At 37.4% G+C, this 15,536-nt stretch overlaps 1 protein-coding gene across 1 annotated transcript in view; it reads right to left on the bottom strand.

Moving 5' to 3' along the window:
* The window catches only part of pard6gb (par-6 family cell polarity regulator gamma b), a 58,730-nt gene that overhangs the window by 41,885 nt on the left and 1,309 nt on the right, over nt 1-15,536 (bottom strand). Inside the window, exon 2 of the mRNA XM_016466251.1 lies at nt 6,940-7,162. Within this exon, the coding sequence (XP_016321737.1) occupies nt 6,940-7,162 (223 nt within the window). The remainder of the gene's footprint in view (nt 1-6,939; nt 7,163-15,536) is intronic.

Raw genomic sequence — 15,536 nt, 5'->3', positions numbered from 1 at the left:
AAAAATCTAAAAGGTGTGCATTATAACTGAGAACTACATGACCACTTCACAGTTGGTTGTGTTACTGTAAGTGATTTTCCTCAAATGCTATTGAAGTTAGAAAAGTATAAACCAATGTTGTATGTAACTTTAGAGACGGTCCCTAGATTTGCGAATATCAAATGCCGGGAAATGACACCTCTGGCCATTCCGTTGGGTCATTTGTAAAGTCACAGATACTGTACGGGCAATACGGCTCAGTTTTTCTATGTATTTTTTCTACTTTTTTCAAAAGTGACTTCAGATATACACCATGCATTTCCAGTCAGCGGGAAAGCCGCGACCCCAGCTATCACAATGACACCTCTGGCCATTCCGTTGGGTCGTTTGTAAAGTCACAGATACCGTGCGGACAATATGGCTCAGTTTTTCTATGTATCTTGCTCTGTTGAACGGCAAAAGTGACTTTCCTAGGCTATACTGGATTTACACCATGCATTTCCTGTCAGCGGGGAAAGCCACGCCCCCAGCTATCACAAGACCCGAGCAAGTCCATGGTTGACACCCTCTCATTAGCATGTTGTGCAGAGGAAAAATAAATGCGGAACTACATTCAGAAATAAATGAGTGATTAAAAGAAAACAGTTAGGATGAGTTTAGCATTTCCTTAAACATTTTCCATTTGGTCACCAATTTATTTTATTTATTTGACTACTTTCATCACACATTTAATTATTTATATATGTATTTAAACAAGATTACGTGTATTTATACACACATTTATTTATTTATTTGCGTATTTATTTATTTATACACACATTTACTTATTTATTTGTGTATTTGTTTGTTTTTAATTTCTGCAGGTTTGGTCCTCCATACCTAAACAGCTGTATTCTAATTCTTTAAACACCTAAATGTACACTAAGAGCTAATCTTACCTACTATAGTTAAACTATCTCTGTAATATTACTCCTCTCTGTCATTAGTGATAACTAACCCTTAAACATGTCCGAATTTGAAAAGAAAAGAAAAAATCACTTACCTGAGACGATGAGTGAGCGCTTGGAAGGAGGGTGGTCTTAATGCTTTAGATTTTAATATCATTAACCAGACTTTCAAAATTAACTGGATCAAGAATTGTTTATCTAATAATGAGTTACCCTGGTTTTGGATCCCTAACCTATTCTTCAAACGTTGTGGTGGCCTTAAGTTTTTATTGTCCTGTAACTTTAAGTGTAGTAAGTTACCTATTAAACTGTCAAATTTTCATAAACAAGCCCTAGAATCCTGGAAGATTGCTTTTAAACATAATTTCTCCCCGCACACGTGTATTCTTTGGAACAATGAAAATATATTGTCTGGTAACAAATCACTCTGTTTCATTGAATGGGTGAATCAAAATATCTTTTTTGTTTCTGATTTGTTCAATTCTGACGGGGACCTTCTTTCCTTTTCTGATTTTGTGTTTTTGAAAGGTGCATCAATCTCACTAAGAGATTTTAATAAGGTGACAAAGTAGTTTAAAAACGTTGTTTAAAGCGCATTTATGTTGTGGCTGTGTAAACAACCATTTTCCTACACTTGCATTTAATGGTGTTTATGTATTAGATAAAAAATGCAATAACATTTTTATTAGAAATGCTCTTTCTTCAACTCCAGGATGCCCCACCAAAGCACAATCTAAATGGAGGAAACAGACATGCTAAAATAACAACAACTTACTGACACATAGTAAGAAATGGTTATAAATAAAAAAACTGAAACAGAAGTGAAACAAGTAGTAGGAAAGAGGAAAAATAAAAAGCGATTTACTTATTATTATTATTAATTTTACTTTTAATTAGTTTCTCCTCCCCAACATTGAGTATGTGCAAGGATCCGTCACATTCATTTCCTCTGACCCCACATTAGACATTACCAAGAGATCTGGGGGGACGTTACTGTGCCTCTGGCCAACCACAGGTCAGGACAGGTGCACACATCAGATGGGTCTTTCCCACAGTGCTCTGGAGTGGAAGTCCCCAGTGTCTGGCTCAGCAGGGGTGAGATCTGCTCCTAGGTCTTAACTGAGCATTAGAGAGCGCCCTGAGTCAGTGTCTGAAACATCAGACCAAGTCCATGTCTGACTGAACTCAAGACTGACTGGGCTGCTTTTCTCTCATCTTTATAGTGCATTTATATAAAGGAAGTCTCCACTGGTGACCTCTCTGAGTGAAAGAGAGTAAAAAAAGAAAAGAAGAAAAGAGAAATATAAAGTTTGTGAGTTCTCAGAGCTCCAGGGGGCAGTTAAAAGAAACTGATTTGTCCATGTATGTTAAGAACATTGCTGTTCTTAACACACATGGCCCATCAGCCTTTATTCTGTAGCCTAGTAAAGTTAAAGAGAGAGAAAAGAGTTGGGAACAGTTCCATTTTTTAATGATTTACTGCAACATGCCATGCACAACCAGTGAAGTCTGATTGCAGAAACAAATGACTCAGTTCTTTTAGTGATTAAAGCACTTAAAGCACAACTCATGTAGTCCAAATGATTCCTGAATGAATGACTCTTATCAATCGGTGCTTTTTTAGTGAAATCAAACAGATAGTTGGTTATATATCACGTACAACTAACTGTATTATGTTCTTCTGAAGGCTTGTAAGACTTAAAGGGATAGTTCACCCAAAAATGAAAATTACTCCATGATTTACTCACCCTCAAGCCGTCCTAGGTGTACTGTATATAGCTTTAGGACAACTAGATGAGCCCCAGAGACAGAGCCCCAGTGAAGACCTTGTCTCCTAGACGGCCACTGGGACAAGACCACAAGAACCAGTTGAGTCCTCTGCACAATCTGACTTTGCTGCAGCCTGGAATTGAACTGCTGGTTTCGTCTGGTCAGAGGAGAACTGGCCCCCCCGACTGAGCCTGGTTCCTCCAAAGGTTTTTTCTCCATTCTGTCACCGATGGAGTTTTGGTTCCTTGTCGCTGTCGCCTCTGGCTTGCTTAGTTGGGGACACTTAATATCCAGCGATATCGTCTATTTAAACTGAATTGAGCTGGATGATGACATCACTGAATTCAATGATGAACTGGCTTTAACTGAAAAATGAGTGTTTACTATTGTCATTTTGCATTATTGACACAATATTTTCCTAATTAATGCTGTACAGTTGCTTTGACACAATCTGTATTGTTAAAAGTGCTATATAAATAAAGGTGACTTGACTTGACTTTCTTCTTTCAGACAAAAACAATCAGAGTTATATTAAAAAATGTCCTGGCTCTTCCAAGTTTTATAACTATGGTACGCTATGCCTACGTCATCCGATGGAATGCCACTCTCTCATGAATGCACGTATGACAGTTAGCTAGGCTAGAGATTGTGGTTTATAAAGTTTTAAATATGGATATTTTTCTTACACAAACACATCAATTTACTTCAGAAGGCCTTTATTAACCCACGGAGCCATGTGGAGCACTTTTTATGATGGATTTATGCACTTTTTTGAGCTTCAAAATCTTGATCCCTATTCCCTGCCATTATAAAGCTTGTAAGAGCCAGGACAAATATAACTCCGATTGTATTCGTGTAAAAGAAGAAAGTCATATACACCTAGAACGGCTTGAGGGTGAGTAAATCATGGGGTAATTTTCATTTTTTGGTGAAATATCCCTTTAAAGCTGCAGTAGATACTGACTTGTTTTTCATTTGACAATGTCATTTCTGTTAGTAGTACTTTATAAAAAATAAATTAACGTTACCACATTTTTTGTTAAGAAATGTTATTTCATATATAGTTGTCAAAAGAAACTGGAAACAGAATCAATAAAGGGTCAGTTCACCCAAAACTGAAAATTCTGGCGGCATCTTCACTCTCATGTTGTTCCAAACCCATAAGATTTGTCTTCAAAATACAAATGAAGATATTTTTAATGAAACCCGAGAGATTTCTGTCCATCCACCGAAATCCATTCCAGAAACATTCTGATGCTCCCAAAGGTTCATAAAGAAAGAAATCCATTTGAATCAAGTGTCAAATCCAAGTCAAATCATTAAAAATATCTTCATCTGTGTTTCCAAAATGAACAGTAGTCTTATCAGTTGAAACAACATGAGGGTGAGTAAACAAATGGCAGAATTTGCATTTTTGGGTGAATTATGGACCCTTTTTCACAAGATTGTGATGATGCATTTCAACGGTCATCAGCATCGTAAATCTTTTTTTTTAATAAATATTATATATATATATATATATTCATTCATTTTTTTTTTTAAATGTATGTATATTTATAACATTATATTTTGTATTATATTACCTTTGCATCAAATGACAAAAAAAAGGGTGTTTGTGTGTGTGTGTGTGTGTGTGGGGGTGTGGGTGTGTGTGTGTGTGTGTGTGTGTGTGTGTGTGTGTGTGTGTGTGGTTGTCTCCCATTCACTGCTTTAGAAGTTTACCCAGCTATGATAACTTCCGCTGCTCAGAAACCCGGAAATATGAAATGTCTATACCTTTAAAATCAACCTCCATGTCTAATTATGTATATTTATTATTACAATTAGTCCCCAACTACTGCATGAGAAGTAGTTTTATCAATGATGCCGACAAATATCCAAAAAGTGGATGTGAAGGTCAGATGTATGTTATATTTGTGAGCTCAAGCACTGCTGTGGATACATCAAGAATAAACCAGACTTTAAATGTCCTTGATTTTTTTGGAAAGCACATGCATCCATAAAACGAAGTCCTATCCGTCTGTGGTTTAAATGTGGCTTTCTTGGCTCCTAAAGTTGAGTATCCCTGCTTTGGAATAATCTTTCATTCACACTGACTCACCACCGTCTATGTGTGTGACCATGTCTATGTCAGGAACCCACGAGTGACGGGAATGCTGGGACTCTCCGGTACCGCCCAGCGAGCGCTGCTTGTTACGGGCTTACTCACGCTCAGGTTAGGAGATGGCAAACCATGAGAAAGCACCTCATTGTTCGACATTCACAATGGTCACTATGAGCGCTGAATGGCACTCACAGCTACGAGTAAAGAAACGAATTAGCATAATAGTACAAATCCTGCTGACCACTTAAAAGCTTGTGCTGTCGCAACAAAACACGACTTATGTAATCCATGACTGGAAGCCAAGCCGTCAAGAGGAGTAAAACTTTACATGCATGAATGGTTTGGCCACATTCCACATTTTTATCCAAAGCAAGAACGGCTAAATGTTAAATCCTTCTAAATAAACTACTAACCACTGTTTATGAAGTGATCTAAGGTGTCAAAATCTGTATTCTACTTTGTAAATCTGATCACTAAAAATCACAATAATAAGTGTGAGCAACCTTAATACCTGCAAAAGCTGTCAAAGAATGAAAACCGCTTGAAGGCTGTTCTTATAGTTTAACTATGCATTGTGTCTTCCTTGCAGGACTACTAATTACAATACATTAATGGACTACGGTTGTACAACTGCAGAGATGGGAAGTATGCAAATATCGCAGAGCAGGGTTCATACCTTTAAAGCACGGTGAGAGAAGCATCCTATCTGCGGATGTGGAAAGATGAGCAAGGCCCAGCCTGCTGAGGGGACTCTCTCTGTGTTTTGTCTCTTTTCACGTGGCTCTTTTGTCTGTGTGACATGCCCTCCATATCAGCAGACTGTGACCTGCTTTCTATAGGCTGCAGTCCCTCTGAGAACAGACTGATCTGAACACTCAAATGAACAGTGAAGCCCAGTTTACAAAAAAAAAATTTATATAAAAATATATATATCGTATGAAGGTGAGTCAATCTTGGTAAAAAAAAAATCATAAGTTCGAAACAGTAGATATTTCAGAAAATTCGAAATGACGGGAAAATTTTCGTAACGTAAAATGACATCAGAGTGCAACTGATTCGGCATGAGCCAAGGAATCAGGGCAAAACAGAATGATTCTATCCTTCTATCTGACAAAATGGCAGATTCTGCGTTATGATTGGTCAGATCGCCTGTCAATCAAACTCCAAAGGGTCAATTAAAAAAAAAAAAAGGTCCTGTTCTACATTTTAACCTGTTGAATATATGGTTTAACTCAGAAATTGGTCAAATTATGGGGGGCAATTAATGTTGACTTTACATACAGAAACCATGAAACATCGACAAGATTTTGCAATGGCACAATGGCAAAACTAATACTAATTCTAATACTAATTCTGTTATTCAATCAAAGAGACATACTTAGACAAATATCCAAAGCCAATCTCAACATTAAGACTAAATATATCAGCCTATCACTAGTACCAACCATTTTAGAGAGCAGTTTCTGCAACTAAACACACATTCTCAGATCCAGAAAGGAAAAAGTATCTAACACACATTCAACAGTTCAGCAACAGGATGCTGATTTGTCTTTAAGGGTGCACTGGGATTTACAGGAAGAGTCTGAGTCTCTCCACAGGAAAGAACTGTCACTCTCTTCCCTACCATCAAAACCAGCAGCCTATCCTGTAGAAAGTTATCTTCAGACCGCAGCGGCTCGATCACACACACATCAGTGTGTACTAGCCCACGCCAGGGAAACACTGACAACATAATAGCTGCACACGGAGCCACGTTTGGGACTGTGTGCTTCAGAACACAGCATACAATCACGCATCGCATGATCCCGTTTACCCTGTATTTTCGCCTGACCACAGAAATTGGGGACTGAATCTCCCTGCATCGCTCTGCAAGTATGTGCTAAATTCATACTCTACATTCTGCAGGATTTTAACCTCTAACTGTCCGATTCTCAATTGAGGTCAGGGGAATTTGAAACCCTTATTACTATGCAAGGCATCCCTGAGACTGATTACTCGACTAGATCTTCCGGCAATCCAAGACAAGTCACCAGACAATGTGAAGCAGGAACATTCACCTCGAAAAAACAAACAGAGCAAGGAAAAACTGGGACACAGAGAATAAAGGGATGTGGGAGGGAAGTGAGAGGGAGCTTGTACCTTGTCTCTGGATAAAGATTCGCAGCAGGGGGTGTGCAGTCGACACGGCCTTGCTGAAGTTCTCGTCATTATTGATGGGGAGGAGGTCTCCGTGAATATCAGCGTATCCGATCATCACCTCCATGTTTGCAATCCGGTGGATGGTCATGATGAGTTTGTAGAATTCCTCAAATTTGCCGGGTTTTAATCGATCCACTGAAAACCTCCGGAACTCTGCTCCATGCTGCAAAAGAAACGCAGAAGTCAGCATGCTGCTACAAAACAATGCTACACTGATATTAATAAAGCTTTGAAACTTCTGAATGATCTTTCTAGTCATTTGTTACTAGATAAGGATTAGCGGCCAACCAACATATCACCAAAGCTGATATATTCCTCACTATTTTCCTTTTTTGCCTTTCCAATCATACACCTTTGGAATTCAGCAAATATGCAGTTAATAAATGTTTAATTCCACAAAATTAGCAACCTATCCACTGAAGTGTGAATCTGTAGCCTGCATAAGAACATGAGAAAAAAATTTGTTAACTGATATAAAGCTGAAATAAAATTAAACAAGTAGTATTAGATGGAAAAACTTAAAATTCTTTCAGTTAGTTGCAACATTTCCTTTTCCTCAATTTTGGTTAAATTTTAAGTTCAAGAATTTAAAATTATTAGCAAAAAAATTTATCTAAACTGATTTTAAAAAATGAGTAAAAATGGAAAAAGCTAATAAATTACATGAACAAGAGAAATGAACATTAACCAATACATTAACATGATTAAGAACATGAGAATAAAAAGTCTATATCCGTCGACCCAACACACTCTGGCAATTCGTAACCATTTTAAGTTTTGGCGAACTGGTGGCTAATTTGTGCAATCTTATTTATACATTTTCATACAATCATCTTACGCCCAACTGACAGTTAGGTTTAGGGGTGAACCTTCATGCTTAATTTCTACAAAACATGTTTATGTATGAATCACATTCGCCATTAGGGATATGCTGGTATCAAATTTTCATGTTGCGATTAATTGATAATGCTTTTATCACGGTATATGGTATTATCACGATATTGAAATTTAGTTGCAAAAAAAGTGTTGTCATAATACAGTATAACAGGTTTAATAACTTTTTTCTTATAACAAAAATAATTGAACATTTAAATACAATAAAGCAATACACAAATTCATAGTTAATTTTTTTTACACAGATTAAAGTGCAAAAGAATTATAAAGACCAATTACAATAAGATCTCATTAGTTAACCTTAGTTAATGCATTAACATTCAAAATGAGCAATAGCTACATTTGCTACAGAAGTTATTAATCGGTTAAAAAAAAAAATACAACTCTTAGTTCATGTTAGCTCATTAAATAACACAGTTGCAACTTTTGATTTTAACAATGTGTTATTAAATATTGGCATACCTAAGATTAATGAATGTTTAGAAGAAGTTATGTTAAGCAGTTTATGTTAACTAATGAATTAACTAATGTTAACTAATGAAGCCCTAATGTAAAGTTTGACCGAACAAACAATATCTGAACAAATGATATAAAACAATATCTAAGGCATGTTGTAGTCCAGATTAAAACGTAAAAAAAAGTTTGAAAATAAATAGCCTATTAAGTCTAAATATTGGGCACTGTGATGAACATCATAGTAGGGCTGCACGATAAATAGCATGCAATATTTAACGTGCATCTTGTCAGAAAGCCGGTTCTGTAATCAGCGGTAAATCTCCATCACGTGCGTGCTTTCACATGGAGCAGCATTAACTACACAGAGCCGTTGTTCACCGACAAGCTGCGCAAAACATGCGCAAAATATGATCGTGGTTTTGCACAGCTTGTCAGTGAACAACGGCTATGCGTGTAAACTTACAGATTAAGGGGCGGTAATATTATAATGAGATCCCTCCAAGATAATGAGACGTCACCTCTGTGTAGTTAATGCTGCTCCATGTGAAAGCACGCAGGTGATGGAGATTTACCGCTGATTAAAGAACCGGCTTTACTGACAAGATGCGCATTAAATATCGCATGCGATTTATCGTGCAGCCCTACATCATAGCAAATACACAAATTTGAATGGCTGTTTAAATCATTTAAACACCTTTCAGAAACGGAAAGCGGTTTTGTTTCCGGGGTAATTTTCGTCCGAAATTTTTGCACGTTAAAAAATAAATACGACCTCACGTTGTGTCAATCACATTTACACACTGCCTCCGAAACTTTCGTCCATCATAAAAAATTCGGATCAGGCTTGATTTTCTGCGTTTTCGCACCCGTAGCAAGCATTTTGATAGGAAAGGATGACGAAAACGAAAAAACGCATACGAAAATTTCGGACTCTGTGCAAGGACCTTAACGGCTGCATTATGTTTAGCGCCATCTGCTGTCAGATAGTGAATGTGCTTTGATCCAGAGTGTCTATCACACTCCGCCATGCGCTTCTCATCCGTGTTTGTTTACATCAGAGTGCACACGCGTCTTTGACACAGCATACAGCGGTGTTGTGCATTGTGACCAGTTGATGGGAAAAGTATTCTTAAAATGCATTCAAAATCCTGAATAATTTGTTATATATAAATAATTATTCTCTGTATTTTGAAGTGTCCATGATAACAATATCGTGCATATTCATCATCGTGATATATCGCATTACCGAATACCAGCACATGTCTATTCGCCATCTTGTAAAATAGTTATATTTTCATGAGATCAGACTGGTCGACCACTAATAAGGGTTTTCACGTTCTGACTGGATGTATAATGAATCATTAAGATTCAGCTAACGCTTTGAAATGAAGCAACTTAAAATAACAATTTGGACACCACTGTTTACAAGTTTTATTTCACAACATTTAGCTGACAAAAAATAACTTTTGACCAAAGCATTACTAGAAAAAATTGGACGTTCACTATAGAAATTTCCATGACTTTTCTAGTCTTGGAAAACTTCTGTAAAAACAGCTGTAAATCTCAAGGTTAAGACCACACCATCCTCATCCTATCCGGTTTCAACTTGCAACTCGAGGTAGACATAATACATCTCACCACCTAATCATAACTGCAGACTTATTTCTCAGATTAATCTACTTAGTCTTCAGACGTGTCATGAATCACAAAACACTGTTGAGACACAAAACATTGAGAGATAAAGAGTGTTTTCAGCAGGCCTCTAAAAGTCTATTCGGCTGTCTTGGCAGCTCTGCTGTTTGTAATGAGGAAATGGAGGCAAACAGGGACCTGAGACACAATAGAGAGACACACAATGCAGGGTGATGAGTAAGCGCAAACCTCCACAACAACACACACGAACGGATGTCACCCCGTCACTGCAGCTGAGCCACGCAGCAGATGGACAAACCCAACAAATCCAGGGACCTATGAAATCAGTTAGATTTTTTCCCAAATTCCGTTTGATTTTTTCCGTTTTAATTTTTCTGGATTCCATTTTTTTCTCTTTTAATTTTGTTAAATAAAATTTGATCACCTAAAAACCATGTGTAATTAATTTAATTCATGAAACTTTCACAATTTAACAGCAATTTATTAACGGTTTAACAAAAAGTACATTTTTAAGGCCCTATGAAATACATTTGATTTTTTCCAGATTTGAATGGTTTCATTACAGTTTATAAGTCAAAACCATCTTTAAATAATTGATTTTATACAAAAAAAAACCAAAACTTTTTTTTTCCCCTTCAGAAATACTGTGTTGTGCATTTACATTTTTCTGCTAAATAAATTCTGGTAAAAACAATTCTAGTAAATATTCTTTTAAAAATAATGTTTTAATAATAATTGTATTATCATTACATTAAGTAATACTTCTGTCACAGTTTCTTTAAGTTAAATCAAACTTTTATTTTTATTTGGTGTTTGTGAAGACCTTTAATTTATATAATATGACAATAGTTTTTCTTAAAAGAAATGGTAAAATGCTCATTCAATGACTCTCAGAGCAGTTCTAGTGATTATATTCATGCGTTCATGTACTCATATATTGAGGCGGCAGAGACTGAAAACACCACAATGTCATGCACGCTTGTAAACGAAACCGAAAAACGAAATGTCTGCGCCATCCATTCACACAGACACGCAGAAACATGCACAATTCATATTTTAATAGCATTTTGCAGCTTAATATTCACAGACACTAGTCCATATCGCGTTTTGATTTAAGTGTACTGACCTACTTTTGATCCATTCATCCAAAATTTTGCAAATTCCGTGCCATTCCACATTATACAGTAAATTCCATTATGACTGGATTCTGCAATTCTGTCCACATTTTTCGCATCGCGGAAATCATACAAATCTCCTCTCTCAGAACACACACCAAGGTCCACACCGCTTTATAAGCGTTTATCTATGCCAATTATTAGGAATGTACTAATAACAGACAGATAGTATGCAAACTGGGATCAGTGTTGTTGTAATCCAGTGGTGGACGAAGTACACAAATCAAGTACTTGAGTAAAAGTACAGACCCGTATAATAAAATATTACTCCAGTAAAAGTACTCACAACTGACAGCTTTGACCTAAATATGATTGTCAGTTACAATAATTAATCCTATAATTCGACATTAGACGCGCACGCACTCACAAGATCTCCCGGGTCTTACTTGTGAATTCAGTTCACAGGAGACTCGCACTAAACGGATCATTTGAATCAGTGAGTTGTCGACTCGAGAACAACTGCAATCGGTTCATTCTAATTCATGAATGAATCGTTTGGTGCGATTTGCGAACCGATTTAATGGGTTCATTGAAAAGAATCAGTTCGTTCATGAATCAGACACCGCTTCTGCGTCTCGGAGCACATGATATAGGCTATTATAAGGAGTAACGATAAGTTTTATGAAATGTAGTGAAGTAAAAAGTACGATCTTATGCTTTGGAATGTAGTGAAGTAAAAGTAAAAGTTACTCAAAATAAAACTACTCCAGTAAAGTACAGATACATGAAAAAGTTACTTAAGTACAGTAACGAAGTAAAACTACTTCGTTACTGTCCATCACTGTTGTAATCTATAAGCATATGAAGTATTTCTTCAGTCCATCCAAAACAAATCCCTTGAGAGACACACTCTGCCCTCAAATTCAGAAGGAGGCAATTGTCCGTTGGAGGCATATCACCATCACTAACAGGGTCAAGCTGAGGTTATGTCTCAGATCATGTGACTACCATGCAGATGCGAGTCTTGACTCAATGCGTGGGTCGTCTCATCCAGCCTGAAAAACACAGGCCTCGCTTTGTCTTTCACAACAACAGTTGAGGCTGCAGCATCCCAGCATTCACTCGTGGACTGTGCTGCTCTATGTAATTATGCCTCTAGGATGAGAGTCCCACATTAGCCAATGGCAGCCTGTCATTAGCACATGAAATATAAATGTGAAGCAGCAGAAATACACTCGGAGGGTCTCTGTGGTGGCAGGTGTGTGATCAAGTTGACTACATGTGAAAATGTACTCAATGGTAGACACATGTGCAAACATCCATCCCACCACCTAAGTGTGAGGATTTAACCCATTCATCCAGATGAGACATCAGAGATGCTGCTGCACTGACAGAAAAAAAAAATCAATGTTCCATTCCAGTTCAGTTTTGTTTTTTAACCTAATGTAATGTATTCTAATGTACAGAATACATTATTTTAAAATGGCATTAAAAGGGTGATATGCTTCTGTTGTTCTTTCCTTGACGCCAACTGATAACGTTAGTCAAGTTTTCTTCAGCAAAATCAGCTGTAATTCAACTTTACTAAATATGCTGCTTAAATTGTTCAAGTCAGACTGAAATTATCAGGTTATTTAAACTTAAATAACCTTTTTTTTTTACCACAGACTTATTAGAAGTCATATGGCAGGGTTGTAAACACAAGATAACATTATTTCTTGTGTTTCTGACTGTTTACTTTAATAATTACATGAAAGAAAAAAACTTAATGTAAAAAATTCATTATCTTCTATTTTTAATTATTATTTTTATTTAATTTAATATAGGAGTGTTCAATAACAGATTATGTTTTAGCTGTGAAATTTAATTGGTACTAGTATTAAACAACTTTTGGGTACTTTATTGGGTTTCATGAAACCCAATAAAGTACAAATTAGATTTTTCCCCTTAAATATATACATATAAAAAAATAAATAAAAAAAACAACATGCAAAACAATGTGTCCAAAGACAATGATAATCTCAGGTTTCTCAGGAGCTCATGTACTTTGTAAAATCTTAAAAGGATATAAATTTGGAATCATTCTGCTTGACTTTAAAGGGACAGTTTACAAAAGAAAAAAAAAAAAAAGACTAATTTACTCGCCTTCAAGTTGTTCCAAACCTGTACGAGTTTCTTTCTTCTGTTGAACACAAAAGAAGATATTTTAAAGAATGTGGGAAACCAAACAGTTGATGGTACCCATTGACTTCCATTGGATTTTTCTCCATACTATGGAAGTCAACAGCTACCGTCAACTGTTTGGTCAACAACATTCTTTAAAGCATCTTCTTTTGTGTCCAACAGCCGAAAGAAATAAATACAAGTTTGGAACAACTTGAGCGTGAGTAAATGATGACAGAACTATCTCTTTAATAGCCGTAATGACAGTAACAACTGATAATTTACCTCCGATCATGAAAACTTAAGGGAAACAATGACGAGGATGTGTGATTGACTTTGACACATCTTGTGGTCTTATCACGTCTGGTGTCTACAGACAAACTCGCTGTGATCTTATCGTGTCTGGTTAGGACACAGTCCAAATCTGAATCCATGCTAGGGCTGCACGATAAATCGCATGCGATATGACAAGATGCGCATTACATATCGCATGCGATTTATCGTGCAGCCCTAATCCATGCTTAATCACTCAGTTGTCATCCATGTGCAAACTCAAGCCCAAAAACAATAACATGACCTCAAATCATTGAGAATACAAGCCTAAACAGAGCCCAACCTGCCCAATTTCTAACATCAAATCCTGAGTAATATGAGAACAGCAAAAAAAAAAAACTTTATCAGTCCTCAAATCCTGACAAGTTCAGGCAAGTCAAAACGCAGCTCTTTGTGTTAAATACTTCCGTGATATTAAACAGTACCCAAAACCCAATCTTATCAAATGTCAGTATAGCGTTCCAAAAAGTACATTTCCAACTGAGATCCAGCTAGGTCAGAGGAAAACATGAGTGAAAGAGCAGTCAGGGGAGTGTTTCTGGAATATGTACAAAGCCTTAGACACATCAGTGGGTTTTCTTTAGATATAAAGCATTGGGAGACAAAACCAGCTCCTCACAAAAGAATAGAAACCCCCTCACGCACTCTTATCACCAGCAGAGTTCCTCTCCAAACAAGCCTTCCCTGATTGTGATGTAAGGAACAGGGTGATGACATCATAAAGCGTACTGAGCCGTACCGAGCCGAGTCGTACCACGCAGTGGAAAAGCGCCATTAGATACCCGCTTCATCAGCATTCTTGCCTCGCAGGTTGTGGTTTCACACATCCATCCATTGATGCTTTTGTTTTTGGGGTGAGTATTGGTTCTTTCAGGTTTCAGTGGGAAAGCGGGTTGATCCGCACCCCTTCAACATTCATATGGAGGTATCTGGCTCTTCCAAGAGAGGAGAAATGTAATGGGGCACTCTCATCTTTACAGACCTCAAACAGTGGCTCCTTTCATTGACAACAGTAGCAGAGCTTTTCAGCCCGTTATGAATTAGAGCACGGCTGAATAATAGAGGCGAATAATCAGACAATGGCAATGGAGTCTGGATCTGGGCACGTCGCCCACACATTCCAGCAATTAGGACCATCACATCCATAACCACATTATAAAAGTTTGTCTAGCCAAAGTCTAGTCCAAAAGACAGCGGCGTTTTTTTCAGCCACTCTTGAATATAGAGTGAATAAAGTGACAGACGACTCAAATAGAAAAGCAGAGGCATGTAATGAATCACCCAGGTCCAATGGGTCTCAGTGACAGCGCTTTGACAGATACTGTCTCCATCAACTTGGCTGCAACAGATGTATAGTCCACAGCACCATTAGCACGAGCAGTGACAGATATAGAGCTATTTCTATTTGTGAAGGGTTGGTTGAAGCTTTGTCAGGCATTTCCCCAGGCAAACTGAACAATTACTGTATATGAAAGGTCTGTATGACTCCACTTTGAGTGATGATAAATCTATCATCATGATATAAATGAAACTCATGCTATTCTTCAAGAGAACTATTACAATAGAATGTCAGACACAAACATGGATCGATGGATGGATGGATGGATGACAGACAAACAGATGGATGGATGATGGATGGATGGATGGATGGATGGATGACAAACAGATGGATGGATGGATGGATGGATGACAAACAGATGGATGGATGGATGGATGGATGGATGGATGGATGACAGACAGATGGATGGATGGATGGCAGACAGACAAACAGATGGATGGATGGATAACAGACAAACAGATGGATGGATGGATGGCAGACAGATGGATGGATGGATGACAAACAGATGGATGGATGATGGATGGATGGATGACAAACAGATGGATGGATGATGGATGGATGGATGACAAACAGATGGATGGATG

Source organism: Sinocyclocheilus anshuiensis, unplaced genomic scaffold (assembly GCF_001515605.1).
Source record: "Sinocyclocheilus anshuiensis isolate Anshui unplaced genomic scaffold, SAMN03320099.WGS_v1.1 scaffold132, whole genome shotgun sequence".
Lineage (NCBI taxonomy): Eukaryota > Metazoa > Chordata > Actinopteri > Cypriniformes > Cyprinidae > Sinocyclocheilus > Sinocyclocheilus anshuiensis.
This window is presented reverse-complemented; position numbering and strand designations above follow the sequence as displayed.